Source organism: Anomalospiza imberbis, chromosome 5 (genome assembly GCF_031753505.1).
Source record: "Anomalospiza imberbis isolate Cuckoo-Finch-1a 21T00152 chromosome 5, ASM3175350v1, whole genome shotgun sequence".
NCBI lineage: Eukaryota > Metazoa > Chordata > Aves > Passeriformes > Viduidae > Anomalospiza > Anomalospiza imberbis.
This window is the reverse complement of record NC_089685.1, coordinates 63,380,727-63,399,834: the sequence shown is the minus strand read 5'-3', so window position 1 is coordinate 63,399,834 and position 19,108 is coordinate 63,380,727. Positions and strand designations below refer to the sequence as shown.

Genomic DNA, 19,108 nt, shown 5'->3' with positions numbered 1-19,108 from the left:
AGCATCCCTGAAAATACCACAATGTCCTCCAGCTACATGCAGGAAAAAAAACAGGCTATGATCCCTGGCTCTTCTAAAGAAAAACACAAGCAAAAATAAAACCTTAAAAAATTTACAATTGTCAGGCTCTTTACCCTTCTTAAGGAAGAAGAAAAGGCCTGATTCTTTTTTAGGTCTCTTCTACCTGCTTCTTTCCCTCCTCAGTTTTTCTCTGTTGCAGGTAATTTCACATGATTAATAGGCTCTTCCCAGTAGTGCTACACACAGTTAGCTCTTTTAATCTGTCTTTGAATCTGAAGCTGTCTAATCCCCCAAGCTTTTGGCCCCATGAGACACCACCTGAGGATCACAGAATAAGATATTTCTCTTTGTTTTAAGTTTGGATCCACAGGTCTGCAATAGAAGGAAGCTCATTTAAATTTACCTTATCTGCCATGATCATAGAGGAGCCTCCATGGATGCCCAGGATGGGAGTGAGGGTCTGGGCAGAGATGAAGTCCAGGATCTGGGCAATGGCTTCCTGGTCTGTGTCATCAGCGAATACCACCCCTTGAATCTTCCGGTCAGACATGAGGTCACAGATGCGGGTGATGATGCTCTTGGGATCCGTCTCATTCATGGCCACCAGCTCCACCCGAGGCACCACTGAGAGGTGGTGGAAGTCATCTTTCTCGTGGGCATCTTTGATGGCCACTTCGTCTGAGGTCCCCACCAGGATGACTGCAATGCCAATGCTCGGGTGGCTTTTCTGGGCATGGGCCCCGCTCCCCGTTGTTGCGAGGACTGCCAGCACCAGCCAAAACCTTGGAGAGTAGCACTCCACCCTGGGCCTCATCTTCAGCTCTTACACTCCCTGAGTGAGGAAGACAAAAAGGGGGAAAGTAAAACAAAGTGATTAATGGACAAGTCAATCATGCACTCAGCCTTCAAGGTAGATCCATTGATCTTGCTCAGCCACTAGCTCTCCTCCCAACAATCCTTCTAGTCTGAGGCTAAGCCCTTTGGCTACATTCAGGGCTCTGTTAAAGTTGGAGGGTCAGACCAGTCCAGCCCCTACTTCAGAATCTGGCATCGCTTAAAAGAACAGCTGTCAGCAGAAGATGGGATCATGTCATCTCTCAGGTCCTGTGTCACTTTGAGACGCAAGTCAAAAGTGATAGAGAATTGTCCTTTGACAGCTGATCAGCTGTCTTTGTGAAATTAATTGCTTATGTCAAGCCCATGTCTGAGTGCTCACCCTCAACACAAAGGAATGACTGGTGCTTGAGATCAGTTTGGACTTGTGCTGGAGGTACAGGCAGGGAAACTGAGGAGACCAGGCAGATAGGGACCCCCTTTTCCTTTCTCAGCACAGTCCTTCCAGAATAAAGTGAGGACAAATGGGCAAGGTCATTGGATGAATATGTATGGGTATATCCATTGCATACACCACCAGGACACACACAGTCCAGTGTGTAGTACAGTCAGCCATATGCTTTCCACCAATACAGGATCCTTCAAAAAAAAAATAAAAATAAAAACAGGAATACAAAATCTCCCAGCTGTCATGGCCAAAACTGGATCAGGATTCTCCAAGTCCATATGACAGCTGTGTTTGCACAGAAGTAGAAATGCCAGCAGAGCTTATAATGGTTCACCCTCAGCTACTACAGCCAGGCATGCTACATTAATCTTCTCCCTGAGCATGTCCACTTCATTTTGTAATCACAACAGTAGAGATTAAAAAACCTGATGAGGCCATCTCTCTAGCCCCTGCCTGAGTGGGACAGTTCCCTGTGGGACTGTTTGTCACTCTTTCTTCAGTCCCGCTTTAATAACAGTTCACATTTCCACAGCACTTTTCATCCTCAAGGCACTCTACAAACACTAATGAACTAATTCTTACAACACCCATGCAGTGTAAATATCAGAGACAACAGAACAGTGTCCCCCCCATCTGCCCATCACACCTGTTGGAGGTAGCACTACTTGGTGTGCCCACCCAGGGCCACACTGATGTCCCAAGGAGATTTCAGGCATTTCAAACTAAAGATTTTCCCTCAACACAACAGGTCCTGCTCAGCTACTCATGCCCAGAATTCTGTTCTTCAGCAACCAGGCACACTTGAAATAAATACCCCAGCCCTGCACTTCTTTGTGCAATCCCTCTGGTCTTGGGTGTCCAAGAATGGGATCCTTCCATACTGTTCATTGCTACACATGCCTTTATCAAATTAACAGAAAGCCACAGCAGCAGGGACAATGCTGGCAAAACTTTGTGGAAGCAGGAAGTCCAAAAACAACCCTAGCTGACACTAGCCACCCACAGGGAAAAGGCCCAAGAGGCCCCATCTTGCCCTGCCCAGGAGAACACACAGGTTCAACACCTGCTCCCTCATTGTCATGCTAAACAGAGAGGATGTATCCTGCATTGAGATTACCAGATAAATAAGCAGATAATAAAATAGATAATAAATATGCACCAGAGAAACCAAATCCACTTAAGAAGCTGAAAGGGACTGTGGGTGTGAAGCACCAATCGATTCTAAGCTCTCTGAAGGATTCGCTTTCTGAGAGATGCTCACAAGGAGAACCAAGAGACTTTGAGAGTTTGGCAAAATGAACAGTTAACTTCATTCCAGTATGACTGTTATCCTCCAATTACAAGTCACTAAATTAGATTCCTTCACAGTGAAATGCAGTCCCCATTTCTGCAATGCTTTATTAACTTTAATGCACTCTATACGCTCTCTGTCTCTCACTCTCTTGCTCACTCACTTAAATGCTATATTTGTTCTCTTAAAATATGTCTCCTGCAGTCCCTCTGCATCGACTCATACAGTGTACTATGGTTGGTTAGGCAACGCCTAGTTGTGATGCCCAGGGAGGAGAGTGTAGGTTTTTCCCAGCCCCTTTCCCACAAGTAATAATTTATAGGGCCTTCCAACCTAGGGCTCAGCATTCCAGTAGAAGCTATACAGGCAGTCATGGCAGCTGTCAGCCTTCACGCCCAAGCACATGCTTCTCCCAGTGGGAAAAATGGCAGCCAAGAAACCTATTCCCTACTCTTCACCTCCACTAAAGCAAATAAATCACTAGCATCTACCTCCAAGCAGAAGGGAGCCCAGATCCTGAAGAGCACATAGGTGCCAATCTGATGGGTGTCTGTGCCCCAGTCAGGCAGATTTTTCCATTCAATACAAGATGGAGTTATCTGCACAGTGCCAGATCCTCAGGCTTTGGCCACATATGCAGGGAGCAGCCAGGGCTAGGAAGAAGCTAATTCAAAGAGGATGTTGTCTGTGGCTCAGTAGCCAACCTGCCGTCTCCAATTTGGATCCTCAGCCATAAGCCCTCTCTGGATCAGGCAGAGCAATGCTTAGGTAGCCTGTGCTGTAGCAGCCAAGATATTTCTCTCTCCATCTCTCACTCACACATTACACATCTGTCATGCTCACAATGTCTTTCAGGTGCTCCATGGGCAGTCTATGTGACAGACAGCAGTGTTCTAAGGGAATGGCAGGTACCAGGTCCAGGCTGGGCTCCCTCATAGGATGGGAGCTGGGGATGTGATAAGGGAGGAGAACATCAATAAATCACACCCAACCCATTCAGCTCCCACAAGGCAGCATATGGGTGAGCTGCTCAAAGACTAAATCAGGGAAGCTTATGGTGTTACAATCCCTTCCCACTTTGGGGCTGACTTGTGTTCACATCAGCAGCCACTCTTCACACATCTGCTCACATGCATGTGCTGGCTGTTAGAGAAGGGACAGACATCCCAACACCATCCTCACCTTGCGTTCCTCCTCTGGTCTGGCTCACTGCAGGCCCCTTTTGAATGTGTGCTAGTAAAGACAAGGCAGGCGTGAACCACCACAGACTTATTACCAGATTAAGGGGACCCCAGAACTACTGTGGAAATGTGTTTCTGCATACAGAGCAACAAGTTTTGTCCATTATTTCCACAGTGTTCAAGTGCAAATATTCAAGGTACTCAATTAATTAAGCACTGGAGGCAGCATACAGACCTCCTTCTAAGTGTGTTCCTGTTTCCAGTGAAAAGGAGGGATGGAGAAATTCACACACAAAGAAATTCATAAGCACCTGACAAGGCTACAGCTGTAAAACAGGGCATTTACCCTTTGCAATTTCAATAAATTTTAATAATTTTACAGTGTAATTTCACCAGTCAAGAATGATTATAAAAACATGCAAGTATATTTTATTACCAAGTATTTTACATGAGCAGATTTTCCTTTAGAGGTGGTGTGGGGCAACACAGTGTTTGAAGTATTTTCTGTGATTATGGCACTCCAAAACAGATTAGTAAATCCCAAACTCCAGACTGGTACGTAAAATCCTTTACACATTACTGCACACTATTATATTGTCTCTGACTCCCTAGAAAATAATATATGGTAGGGCCATTAGATAAAGTAGTTTTACAGACATATCTATATTTAGATATAAACATGTCAGTAAAATCATTATACCACTATAATCTTATTTTACTTGCCAATAAAATATATCCACCACTGTAGGGGAATGCAGCGTGTACTTACTGCAGAGCAATGTTACACAATCACTTTCAAATGGGAAGTGAAAGCTAACTTCTCCAATTGAAAATGCAAGAGGAATGTAGGTAGTCAGACAGTAATTATTCCAATTGCAATTTAGCCAGGACCAAAGGTTAGATTGCTTAAAAATATCATGAAAACCTTACTTGACACTGCACTTTTACGTGGATCAGACCTAAGATAAGTATCAATGGAAAATTATTAGGCTGCACAGGCAAAATACAGCTCAGCATTAAGAGATAGTTCTGGATGATATTTCAAAATACAGAAAGTACACAAATAGGTCACTGTGCATTCAACCAGGCTAACTGTAAACAGACTACGACTCCAGCAGTGTACAGCAAAGCCAGGCCATATTCAGGTCAGGTAAAGAAACTGAGGCACAACAAGGACTGGTCACAGGTTTTTGGGGATAGTTCTGTTGTGTGCTGACACTGGTACCTCCTCCTGCTGCAATCATGCCTTCTAGGTAGCCTTGCACAATACCCTCCAGGAAGGGTCTTTGCAGGCTCCCCAAACCCAACCTCCAAGCTCAAGACAGCAAGAGGAAAGGAAGTCATGTAATACTGCAGTTCTAGAACAAAAAGCTGTCTTGAAGGCAGCTTTCTTAATTAAAAGGAAGACAGTGCTTGGAACAGGAGGCTGAGCAATGCCCCTAGCCACCATCAAAGGGAGCTTCACAGGGATATTGCCTCCATATGGGAGAATGAAAAGACTACCTCCAGCCTCCCCCTCCTATGCTTCATTGGAGGGCCACAAGGAAGTTCCTATCACAGTGTTTTTTGGGCTCTGCTCACTGAGAGCTCTGATGCTCTAAGCACTCTGATGCTTGGCTCTTCAAGCCACAGAATCTGAATTCAACAGCTAATTTTGTATCTGTACCAACTGCAATGCTAATTCCCAACCGTACTCTCATCACTAGCCCAGTTCCAGGCCTCAGTCCCATAACTACCTAAAGACAGATGTCCTGCCAGACCCAGTGTGAGACATCAGCATTACCCTTTGGCATTTGCTCACCTTTGACAGCATCTTAATTCACACTGCCTTCATTTCTCTGACAGTTTGAGCAGTATCAGACAATGAACCCAAAAGCAATCCTTATGTTTCAGGATATAGTTGGAGGTAGGAAGAAATCCATCTCACTTGTGAAATACTTTAAAAACCGCAAAGGTGCTTTGGGCCTAGTATCCAACACAGCCCCAGAGAACAAGTGCACTAGAAGAAGCTGTAGGGAAGTCAGCATTGCACTAGATGGCTACTGGACTGTCACACAAGGAAATACAAGTATGTCCAGATCGAAGAACACTATTTCTGTATTTACCAATGACAGAAGATTGGTGACATTTTGATCTTTTTGTCTGCTACCTGCCATATGGGCAACTGGAAGAGCCAAGAAGACCCATGAAAGGAAAAAAAAAAAAAAAAGAAAAGAAAAGAAAAGAAAAAAAAAAAAAAAAAAAAAAAAAAAAAAAAAAAAAAAAGAGGGCAGGACAGACTGGAACCTCATCAACTGTTACTCCTAAGAGCTGGGGTTTAAAAACTATAAACCACACCACAATTTACACCTAAGTTTCTCAATCTCTCTAATTTTTGATTACCCAGTTTCAGCTTAGGAGATCCTCTCAGTCTCATGGTTACTCTGCAGTGTAAACATGTTGCATATTGTATACCTCTGAAGAGGCATTCCTCTTTTTCTAACACTGCTGTAACTATTATCCTACCACACCCTCAGCCCAGGCTATTTGTACATTGACAACTCTTGTGCTGCTGTGTCCCGTATTACTGCTTACCACATAGATGACATAAGTGCCCATAAATCTTCTTCTGGCTCACAGCCCTGTTGTTCCAGGAATTTTGTCAACAAACACAAAGAAGAGGAGAATGGATCTGGGGCACAATAGATGTGTCTTGAAAGCGCCTGCACATTTCAGGTGCTGATAAACAATGAATGATGCTGCAGGAAAATCTCCATACATTCAGAACAGAAAGATGGCAGAGACTAGAGACAATGGAAGTGCCATCCATACACAGTGGTGAATGCAACAGTCCACCACCTGGACCAAAAGGGTTTATTATTTAATCAGGTGACCCTGATTAAACAGCCCTCCAAGGGCATTTCAGTAGTTTCAGATGAAAACTGATATGGTTTAGTTTATTTTAACTAGCTTTGGACATCACTTATGTTATCATTCTGAGCTAGAAATGCTCCTACGACAGTGGCAGAAACATTCTTCCAAAGTATTTTGGACAGGTCTTCTTTCTATTCTTCACAATCACTCCCCCTCCAATATGTACCTTTGTCCATGCTTGTAACATCCCACAGATCCATTTCTATCTAGCATACAAAATGTTTCCAATTTTCCTTTATTTCTCCCAAGACAGCCTTGTTCTTCTGGGGGATGCATCACCTACCCCCAGCCAAAGCCTTCAAAGCCTTTGGAGCTCCCTCATTACCTCACTGTTAGCTCTCTTTCCATAGACTCTGGGTGGAAAATAGCACATATGTTTACTTCTATTGTCTATTTATTTTCTTCATTAAACCAGGTACAAACTCCTGCCTTGGGTAGTGTCAGATACATCAGAGGCTAGTTTGCCTCTGTCTATCCAACAGGTGTATACAAGAATAAGGTGGAAAAGTGCTTCCCCTTCTCTACCCCATGCAAAGGAGAAGAACAATTCTCTCCCTGCACTTAAGGCAGTACAAAAAACGCTTTGATCAATTAGACCCATATCATTCCCAATAGATGAAGAACTATGTCTCATTATTTTAAGCTTGCCCAAGGGTAAGTTCCCAGTGCCCTTCCCACTTCCTCCCACCCACATATTTTACATATCACAGCTGATGGCTTATATAGCCACAGCCTGCAACCTTCTGTTGAGACCAACACCAAATGGTTCATAGAAATCAAAAATTAAAATCCTCTGCTTAATAGTCTTGCCCTTCCCCCAGTCACTTCAGGATTACTGTCTACAGCACCTGCTTTAGCACACTACCTGCTCTGAAACAACTCAAACAATAAGATTACCACTGCTAGGAGATGGCTTATATTTTGAAACATATCCCTAAACTCAGCCTAAATTTTCCCTTTGCTCAGCTATCCTGTAACTTTAATAATATCTCCTTCATTCAGCCTAAACCATTTTTCCCTCTCAACTCACCATTTCCACTGTGAAAATGCTTGTAGCTGGTTATCTGATCACCCCTTGAGACTTTCCTCTGCTGCAGGAAAAGTTCAGCTGTGTTTATTGCTCCTCATAATTCAAGTCTCCTTGTATCCTCATCGGGATGAGCGAGGGTGAATGAAGGAAATGGCTGGGCGAGGGAGCGAAGGAGCAGGTCTGACCTGCTTACCCAGACTGGCACACACGTGCAGAGCTGCGGGACTCAGTGTCACACACACAAAAGCCATTAAGAGAGACAGCAGGTCAGTCTGGCATTGCCCAGTGCCAGCTCCTAAATGCCAGAGCAGAGAGGCTTGGCACAGCCACCCCTCTCTGCAAGCCTGGCTTGCGGAGCCAGGCTAGAGCCACTATTCCCCTGCCAGGATCTCTCCCTTCCCCCAGCATCCTGCTTAAAGAAGTTTAGAGGGTTGAGACAGGTCCTCCCTGCCAGAGACTGAAATATCCTCACCACCTGGAGGGTTCAGTTGCCACAGCTGTCACTCCATGCATGTGTATGCTCCACTTGAAACAAGGGATTTCAAAGCTTACGAGGCATACACCATTTCCTACTTGCAACTGTTGTCTGCCCCACCTCAAAACTGAATCTCGGCTCAGAGCGAGACCATCCAAATCAAGGGACATGCTGCTGCATGTGGGGCCCCTCCACAGGATTTCAGCATGGTTGAAATTCAGTAGCTTTGCCTCCTGAAGTGCAAGACTCAGTTAAAACAGCCAGCAGAATGCTGCACAGAGCAACACCGGGTTTGCCTCTTAAATAGAACTGAAGCCCTTTGAAAATCCATTGGACAATCCCTTCCTTCCTTTCTTAATTCTCCACTTCCAGTTTTCATTTCCAAGCAGGAATCAACAGCACATTAATAATATGAGGATATTAAAGACCACAATTTCCAAAAGCTAGGGATTTAAATACCTCTGATCCATTAATAACCACGAGAAACGCACATTTAACTTCACTTGGATGGTTTGGAAAAGCACATCCTTGGCATTTCTCATTTTTTGATGTATTAATTTGAGGTTTTCTATTCAACTTTAATCAACTCTGCATTTTATGCATTGACAGATTGATACAACAAATTCCAAAATTTAAAAAACAAGGAGAATTTTGATTTCCAATGGCTGAAATTAAATGGGAAATTTAATTTTCCTCAGACTCTCTCATGCACCTCACTCAGTACCTACTCATTCCCTGCATAATTTCCTTAAAGGGAAAACATAGAGCAGGTAAACAGAGTCTGCACTGGCTCTCGAAGGCAGCTGCCAAATTCCACACCAGCGCCAAGATCCCCATTGATTACTCAAAGTCTCACATCAAGAGACAGTGTTAAATTATTTGGATGCCAGACATAAACTGTGTAAAAGCCAATACAAAATATTTTTTTTAATATACCATAAGCAGGAAAGAAAATATTTTCTTTTTTAGGCCAAAATTGAATGATTCCTTCTTCTACAAGTCTGAGAATTCTAGAAAGGGCATCTGAGTCAGAGGGAGACAGCCTCAAACTACACTTGCACTTTGTACACAGTCATCCTGTTTGCCTATCTTCTCACGTATAACGCATGACATGGGATACAGTTTTAAAGCACAAAGCTGCCCATCCCTTAAGAAAGATCTTCATGGGTGCAAAACATGTCAGTTTTGCATGGTGGGTCCAAAACATGTCAGTTTTGGAACCCATGCAGCAGGGAGAAGGTAGGAAAAAATATGCACTGCCTTTGCTCATGATGGCAGACTTCAAATTTGCTATAGCAAATCTGAAACAGCCCTAAAGCAGGGTGCCAGGGTTCACCAGGCCTGATCAGACTCTTATGAAAGTGTTACAGACAGCAGAAATGGCAGAAAAGGTGACTTGATGCCTGAAGCACCAAGATGTCATGAGGACAAAAGAGCTGCTAAGTGGAGGTAGTGGGGTAGAGCGAGAGATGCATCTTGTGAGCTGATCCAGGACAAAGCTGCAGTGCTACAGATGTGGATGAGCCACATTTCACAACCCACCAACATCCCTCAGGAGCCTCATGCCCTCTTGTTCTCCACTGCTATGTAGCATTTTGGAAAGTGAGGTTTATTCACCAAGGGACCCTGTGACAGTGCCAGCCTTATTTATAAAATAAGACAGGGAATTAATCTAGAAGTGAAAGGGACCAAGATAATGGGTTTAGCATGTGGAAATAGGCATGACGAGGCCATTGAAGCCAAGAAGAGTCAAAGGCAAGTTCTGGTCAGGCCACTAGAAGTGATAGAGGAGTACTCAGAAAACCTTGGTTTGAGTCTCCATTGTAACTGCCTGTCTGTTGATCCCTCCCTTCTCCTCACTCTGATCCTTGGTAAAGGACTTTCATGTTACTGTTATCATTACTTATTGAAAAATAAAACAAAGTCTACCCAGAAGAAATAATAAAGCAAGACAAATATATGACACCTCAAAGGGTGCAATAGAAGGTATTTGGAGATATACACTCCCTATCCAGAAGCATCCCAAAAAACACTTATCACTTCAGGAAAGCTTGATTCTTATGATAAACACTAAAGCCAGCATAACTGGAGAATTGATAACTCCAAATCAGAAAAATTTATAATAGTCTAATTTTTCTTCTCCTTTCCCTCTTTCTTCTTCCAACCCAACTCTCTTCCCTTTCCCTAACTTCCTGAGTTCAATGACCAGTAAGGGACCAGCCATCATGCAGCTGGATACAATATGCTTTCACAGTACATTAGTGCTGTGCACCAGACCATGCTGTGCGTGCAATTGTATGACAGGTCAGGGCCAATTCATCTTACTGAGACCTTCAATCAACAGTGTCCAGAAAGCTCTCCCAATTGGAGGGACCTAGCCAGCAGCCACTGACCTCTCCCTCTGCTCAGCACTCCATCATGTTTTCTGTGCTGCAGTGAAGGAAAGATACACAGGCAAAGCCATGTTGGGATCACAGCTCATCACTGGCTGTTGATGCTTCAGGGACAAGGATGGGAAGACCCAATCCAGTGCAAACAGACCAGATTTGGCTCAGCTGAATGCTATTTCCATGCTTTTTTTTCCCTGTTTTTTGTTTTCTCCAGCCTCTCAAATTCATTGATGCTGGCTACTTCAGGCATCTTTCCCAGTAGCTCATTCAACTGTTAATTCCTCCTCATGCCAGTGAATGCATGTGAGCCCATGTCAACTGCCAGACCAGTTCCACCACTGACTTCATCATGGTGCAGTTCAGCTCCCTTGGACCACATGGACCATATCTGCTTTACACAAAAGTCACTATAGCTTATGTTTGCAGCAGGAAAAAGAAGCATTAGTAGCAAGAGTAAGAGATAACATGACCAGAACACGACAATTGTCACAACAGTGAATACTAGTAATGAAAAATCAATATTATGGACAAAGTGTAGCCCTGGCTCATTAATGCTTTAAGATCAGTTTAGTTTTAAAATAGTATTAAAAAAAAAAAAAAAAAAAAAACCAATAGAGTATTTCAATATTCCCCTCAACTTCCTTCAAGCTACAATGTATGTCCTACTCTACCACCCGTCTCCATCCATCATTTTTCTCCAATCCATTTTTTGTTCTTCATGGCTCCATTTCTCACTTTAAGCACTGTCATATTTTTGGGCCATCCTTTTTACCTCTTAGTTCACTTGTATTCACACCATTCATTATCTGGGTTTAAGTCTCTAAAGCATGGAGGGAACAACACACAAGTGAAGTCTTGTTCTAATACTTCATATCACCATCTAAAACCAATAAGCATTTTTTGAAAGTGTAAATGCCATGGGTTTTTTTCTCATCCTTTGCCTTATTCTCCTCGTCAGAAAGATGGAGATGCATCTTCTCTGCTTCATAGAGTTGGAATGTTGAATTATTTATGGTATTTAAAGTACTTTTGACTCTCAAGCAATTGAAGCTACAGGAGCTTATTGTTATTGCTTTCCATTGCACTTACCCGAAGGCAGCAAGGACTTCTTGTGAGATCATACCCAACATTACTCACAGGATCCCAAGAGAGTGTATTAAAACCTCTGTGTCCAAGATCTTGAGGACAATAAATCCTAGTTTAGCTAGGAGCGGAGAGAAAGGAAATCCTGTAATACCACAAATACTTGGCAACTGCCAAGCTAATTCCTGATACTCAATATCAACTTTGCCACATTGACTCAAATCGCAAAACACTGCTGATCTGCAGTTTTTGATGGAACATGTTAGCAACTGCAGGTTTCTTAAGCTTATGCTCACAAAAATATCAAAACTCATGATATATTTCACCTAGTCCAAAGACTGGCTGGCAAGGAAGAGCAAGAGCAATGCGGAGCTTTGGTGAGGGAGGCAGAGCTGCAGTGGGCAGCCGGCTTTCAGGAGTGGAGCTGCAGCTCTTCTCAACACCAGGGTCCATCTTCCAGGCAACTTCAAACCAGACCTAGGAAACTCCTGTTCCATCAAGAGATCTGTCCTGAGTGTCTGGCACAGATCCAGGAGGTCTGGTTCCAGTAGCTCTTGGACAGTGGAAATGTAAAGCCCAGCTCCATTTCAATTCACTTGCAGAAACTCAGAAAGGAGATCTCCTAGGCATGGGTCTCCAAAATGGAGAGTCTGGATTTAATTTGATGTGGGGGAAGGTGGGCAGACCAGAGTCAGCAGGCTTTACAGTATGGACAAAAAATCTTGGGAGCTGTAGATCATTCCCAAACAAAATCCAGGAGCCTACAGACCCCAAGAGTCCTGTCTGGGGCTTCATTGTCAGAGGTGCCAGAAATCTGGGATTCATAGAGAAGTTCTCACATGTAATTTTGAGACCCCATGCCCTTAGACCAGACCATGAGTTACAGCAGCCCACAACTAGAAGCCCTGGGAACTGGGAGAAGAAATACAGCTGTGACAAGTTCACCACAGTTAATTATTGACTCTTACAGGTACCTCTGAACTTGCACTATCCCAATATTTGCAGGGAAAGGGGGGGATTTTGACATTAAGTTTGGACTAAAAACATTTCAGCCTCTGAAGGTACTCCCCCTGCCTGGAAAAGCTTCTTGCACCCTGCAGGTTTGTGATCCTGTCAGACTTCACAAACTGCACTGCACTGTGCCTGAGCACCTGAGTGACACCTGGGGAGAACACAAAGGGTTTTGAGGGGTTCTGGAAGCCACAGGGTAATTGTTGTCATCGACACATTTTCAGAGAGAAACTGCTGTGCTTTGGGGGGGTTTTCCATTGAGCAGGGACAAATGATTATGGCTGGAGTAGTCCTGGAGTCAAAAGAAGAGATGTCCACCCTGACTCAGTTTCTTCTTTCAGTTCCCACCATTTCCTGGGTTACACTGCCACAGAGCAATGTTGAAAGACTAGTGCATTCCCACTGCAGAATTAATTATAAGGTAAAATAAGGGTGTGTATATATGTATTTTTACATGCGTACACACACGGTATATATTTGTCTATACATAAACATAAAGAGTTTGTTATTATTATTTTTATATAAATTTAGAGGGTATATATGCAGTCCATCTCATCTTGAACAAGGAGACAGGTCTGCATTTCTTCAAAGGTGGAAAATAGATGAGAGAAGCAGCTTTTTACCCCTTTCTTTTCAGACCTGAAATGGCACCAATTCCCAAACACACTAAATCCATGTATTCCTGAAAATAGGAAAACTCAAAAATGAGCCTGAGACAGAAAAAGAAAAGGTGGAGACAACATTCAAGTTGCATCCCTTTTACATCTAGGATGGCCCTTGAAGGAAATCAGCTTCTAAGTCAAAAAAACCAAATGTTACTGCTACACCAGAGGCCAGCACCCAGCAAAAAGCAGCTGTTCTCCCTCCCAAGAGTTGTTTCTGGACTGGAAGAAGAGGCACCACTCAGACAGTGGGTGGGGGTTTGGTGGCTACAGTGTCAGGGCTGTCTTAACACTGCCCAACTTGAACTGCTGCAATAGCACTGAGGTGCCAGTCCTGCCTTTTGCAGGACTTTTATACAACCCTGAGGTTATAGTGGCAAATAAGCACCATGTTAAAGCAGTCAGTTAGAACACTTTACCTCGTTCTCACCCTTGTTTGTATGCAGCAGTACCAATACTGACATCCTGAATAGCCAAAGATTATATGCTGCAAATATTACCCATCCCCAAAATTATGTAGATAAAGCAAACTCAGCTGTCTTTATGAACTGCCTCTCCAAGTGCCTTGAGCACACCACCATTCCCCTCTAACCCCCTCAGGCTATGCTCACTTTGGGGGTTTTTGTGTTTCTTCTACTCAACATAGCTTTGATTCTTATCCAGGCCAGGTCAAGGCCACAGTGAAGTGAACTTCATGGGGTGCCCAGTTTCAAATTAAAAAAAATATTTTAAATATCAGCCCTTAGACACCATCCTTGCTTCCTGCAAAACCTCTCTGACACAGCCCTGCTTTGGTGTCCTGCTCAGGATGACAATGTGGCAGGACCTTGATTCCAAGCCAGGAGGCATTTCTGCACGCAGCCGTGTCAATTGTTATATTTATGAAGATGCCAAAGTATATTAAAATTCTCAGAGGCCTTTGCACTATTCATTTCCACTACCACTGTGCCAGAGGGGTGTAAAGCCCCTTTGATCTGATGTGGCAGCATCTTAAACCTACTTTGCACAGGTGTTAGCACCTTTGTGAGGCACTGCATACCACAGGAGGGGGTCTACATACAGAGCACACATCCAGAGAGAAGCCTCTTGCCACACTCCTAGTGGTGTTTGTCTCAGGGGAGAAAGGGAAAAGCTGGAACAATAAGACACTTACGCATTATCAACTGAGTACACTGTTGGTGTTGCTCTGGGATCCCCTTCCTCTTGTTTATACTTTATCTTCAGAGCCTGCAAAGCTTCAGGGACTCTCTACCTCCCTGACCATATTCCTAGCACAGCCCTGTCATCCCTTCATCCAGAGTCCCAGGGTACTTCAGCAAGAAAAAAATCAATACCCATTTATCATTCCTTCTTTTCTAATTAAAGAAATTGGAGGACTCAACAGACCTGGAGCTGAGGTGAGTCTGTGGGCAAGCTGTGCAGCCCTTCCAGGTGATTCATCCACCCAGGCTGGCCTGGCATGCAGCTAAGGAACCATCCTCTCCAGATCCATCCGCCTTTCAACTTCCCTCCACTGCTATAATTTTTATTTATATATAAAATACAATTGCCAAAAATAATGTATTTAAAAAGAAAAAAAATTAAAAGAAAGAAAAATCACCACCTCATACCCAAAATATCAGGTACCCAGACACTGGGGAAAGAAAACGCACTCAGGCACTGCATCAACTCCCTAAGGGAGGTACTCAGGTTTTAGTTACTGCCAAGATGACATCTGCAGGGAAATAAGCCACCAGATGCAGGGAATGGACTGCAGGGGCCCAGAGCAATGGGAAGGGGAGGGAGGAAAAAAAAAAAAAAAAAGAGCAAGCAAGAGAGAGAAATAAATCAAGAAATTAAGCAGTCTGGTTTGTTCATCGCTAGCTATTCTGCTTTACAAAATTTACAGGCGTTTTCCATTCCCTATCTCTGTGGCAGTAGTTTCCCAAATGTCCCAGTAGCTGCTTCAAAGCATCTGGCTTGCCATAGCCCAGCCCAGCAGATTCTCAGCCAGAAAGGTTTCACTGCCCATTGGATCAGAGAAGAGACATCTTCTCTAGGTATTGTGATCTATGGGTTCCATCACTTCTTCCCTCTACCTAAAGGGTCCCCAGTCCCCTCATAAAGAAAAATAATCTCATACACATTCCAGCTTTCAAAGCAAGGCATCTTCCCAAGCATCCCTTTGGTAATGTCGGTCCTGTCTCCCTCACGCCTTCAAGCCCACTGGTGTGAAGAAGGGATATGTCCTATGCCAGCAGAAATGTGAAAATAAGACGTTGATGTTTCACCAGATGGCTTTGGACTTGTCACAGCAGGGAGAGAAACATACTTGAAAACCCTGGCCCTGGCACTAACCATCACCTCCTGGACTGGTAGTGCAGGACAGCTGGAGCTGCTGGGGCTGAATACCAGATGTGAGATGACAGGAATGTGGAGCAGCAGTCACACAGGGCAAACATGGAGGCAGCAGGAACCACAGGCTCCCTCTGGGACTGCAATGACATGTTCAGCAGACAACACAATTAGAGCAAGAGCAGTGGAAAAGATGCACGTACCAAAAAGTCAAGGGAGCAGGGTAATGAAGAGTCAAACCATCTGACCACAGCTTACAATGAACAGCATCAAAGCAAGACAAGCAATGTGTGAAAGAAGGTGAAAGAAGGGCAAGGTCTAGGGAAGGTTCTGCAGCATAAAACATGCAGGGCACCAGCCTCCCTACAGAGTTCACCTGCCCAGAAGACTTTACTCTCCCCAACCCAGCATCAGCCCAGAATGACCACTAGTGGCAATTCTAATCCTTGTTTCACAGAGCCCCTGTAAAGGTCCTTAGACATCATGCCTGAAAACTCAGATGACCCCCAGACAACTGTACTTTGTACATGTGAAATCTTTGTACTTGTGAAACCTGTACCTGTTGTCCAGCACCTGAAGGGAGCAAAGGAAGATCCTTGTCTTTTCCCTACTGTTTGCTGTGTTCCAGGAGACAACCCTCTGCTATTACAGAAAATACCATCTGATGCTGAAACCTCACCTAGAGATACCCCTTTTTTTTTTAATAACCTTCACTGGATTTTTGGTTTTGATGGACCTCATCCCAGCACCAAGGTGTCAGCCAGATGTCAGCACAGCTGACACAGAAGTCTGCTGCAAGTAGACAACTGGTGGGACAAGAGGATCCCATGGGGATGGATGTGACCACACTTTCAGTTGTATGACTGAGCCCATGTACCCTTTTCCTACAAAATTTTAGCCAGAACAGGACTAAAATGAAAAGTGGGACTAAAATGTCCCACAGTGACAGTCACAGAGCAACCGGCAGATGTGCTAAGAGTAGAGCTCAAGTCCTTGCAGATAGAGCTGCATCATAGAGAGAGGGATGACAGAGATGCTTTGCCTTTTCTTATCTTCAGGTGCTTACTACTCCCCAAAAAGCCCATCAGCCTGTGCCCTTCCTCCAGCAATGCACACTTTTCCAATGAGGTGGTCATGCACAGCTAGGTGCAAGCAGTCCCTCCACCCCATCACAGGCTGACATCCATGCCAGGCGCAGTGCACGCACCCACATACCCATGAACAGTGATCAGAGAAAGCGGATAAAAGCTAAGGGAAAGGAAACAGCAGAGCAGAAAAAAGGAGGACAAGAAGAAAAGTAAGAAGTGAGAGGGACAGTGAAAAGAAGAGATAATAATGGGAGAGAAAGTGGAGAGGGAGGTACTTTGCAAGCGGTAGCTAAAAATCTCTCAACGTTTACAGCAAATGATGCATGAAATACACTGTCAGAAATGCGATGCCCAGAACCTATTGCTGCTAAATATTTAATCTGATTGGCAGGGAGCCGTTAAAACCTCAGAGTCTGGATCTCAAGCTTCTACAGAGCAACAGGTAAAGCAAATACATCAACATGTAGTGATTCACTGTGGGTGTCACCAATCTTTCCAACCTGCAGCGCTCGGCAGGGAAAAATGTTGTCAGTGGGATATTAGCAACATTAGAAACAGGCTAGAGGAAAGGTGCTGTTTATGGACTTTGGCTCCCACTGCAACCTAGAGAAAAGGGGAAGAATTGTTTTCTTCAGAGATTAGAACACACATGCTGCTGCAAAGATCTCACACAATGCAGTTCACGTCCCTCAAGCACTAGAAAGTCATGCAGAAGCATGGTACATCAATGCTGCAGTTCTACTGGCTCACACTTCCCTGCATGTAATCCCTGAAGCCAATCTGCAAGCAGACCAAAGGCTGCCTCAGCAAGCAGCTTCCACCGTCTGATGAGCATGAAGCAGGTCAGAACGTCCTGCACACGTGTGTCCTAATGCCAGCACCAAGAATGCAGCAGGGCAGCTGGGGTGCAGGCAGGTACACAGCCCTTTGGGGTAGGAAACCTGATTAGCTGCTGCTGCAGCATGGTGAGGGGACACAGGGCAGCCACCTGCTAACAGGGGATTGCACACGCAGATGTTTACTCACCCAGTGCAGTGTCCCCCTTTGCTGACTCTACCCATAAAGCTTTCAGAGGCACTGCTGTCCATGTCAGCTCTCGTGTCCCTAAGCCAGCAGCTGAGCTGGGTCTGTGTTCCCAAACAGTGGCTTCTTGGAGCTTTGTGAAAGTGGAGGATTGTGTTTAGACAAAGCTTTTGCAGTTTAAAAGTACAACTCCATTCTGATCTAGAGTCAAACCTGACCACTCAGAGGTAGTCTGGGGAAAGAAACAGACTTCCTTTTCAATCATTTTGTATTGTTCAAATCCACTCATTTCTAGAATGAAGCCATTTAGACGGTTGTTTATATAGGCATAATGTAAAGTTTTAGATTTTCCAAAACTAACAAAGGTAAAAATATTCTGCTCTGCTATAGTGAATTTCAGACCAAGTTCCTCACCACCATCCAATACTCCAGCAAAAGGAATACAGCTCTTCCTAAGAATTCTACAGGTCCAGGGCATATGGTTGACTCAGTGCACTGGCACTGACAACTTACAAACTGCATGAGCCAAGTAGCTATCTTCCAAAAAAAAGGAATAAATAGATATAAATAAATACATAAGAAGTGGAAAGCCATGACAGAAATCTAGGGAAAAACCAATATGCTCCATACTTGTTTAAGAGGACATGGGATTTTACTGTATCCAAAACCCCACATCACACAAAACATCTACAAATCTAACACTGGCTGCAGAGCATTGGAAATCTGGGATGAGGGCTTCACAGATAAAACAGCACTGAGATCTTCTCTAGGCACAGGTCTTGCAGATCTTCCAATAGATTCACCAGCATAAATCTCCCATCATATTCCCTTTCCTGTATTTCTGGTTGCTTTGCTGTCCCTGTTGCAGCTGTTCAAGGAGCTGACTTCATCAGAATATGCTTTGTGAAGTGCTTTTCTGCTCTGTATGGTGCTTTTGCTTGCTTGCTTGCTTTCAGTGAGTGCCAAATCACTGAAAAATGCCAAGGCTAAAGCTCTGAAAACTAAGACCAAGTAAAGAGTAAGTATAATTCTGTGGCATCATCAGCTGAAAAGTGACACCCCATAAGCACAAAAGGAAGTATGATTTTTGAATACAGTGTTCATCATCCCAGCTCACAGCAGAACAAGTAGGCTGAGTGACTTGCTCATGGGCTCTGAAAAATCCTGCCACTGTTTAAGACTTGTCCAAACCCAGCTTGCTAGGCTTGTGAGAAGGTACCGTGGGCAGCTGGCAAGGCAGAAGGAGACCTGTGCCTGCATTTCAGCTACTCCAGCTGACAGCCTGATATGCTACCTTCAACCACCAATGAAGATGGGCTTGCCA

At 44.1% G+C, this 19,108-nt stretch overlaps 1 protein-coding gene across 7 annotated transcripts in view; it reads right to left on the bottom strand.

The window, feature by feature from the left end:
- GRIN2B (glutamate ionotropic receptor NMDA type subunit 2B) overlaps positions 1 to 19,108 on the bottom strand; it is a 217,336-nt gene that overhangs the window by 180,305 nt on the left and 17,923 nt on the right. For 5 of the 7 annotated variants that reach the window (XM_068191496.1, XM_068191497.1, XM_068191505.1 and 2 more), the window contains one exon: positions 425 to 853. In XM_068191496.1, the coding sequence (XP_068047597.1) occupies positions 425 to 835 (411 nt within the window). In that variant the 5' untranslated portion in view covers positions 836 to 853. Of the gene's footprint in view, positions 1 to 424; positions 854 to 19,108 lie in introns of those variants that run through there. The other 2 variants (XM_068191504.1, XM_068191501.1) reach the window with 2 other exon arrangements.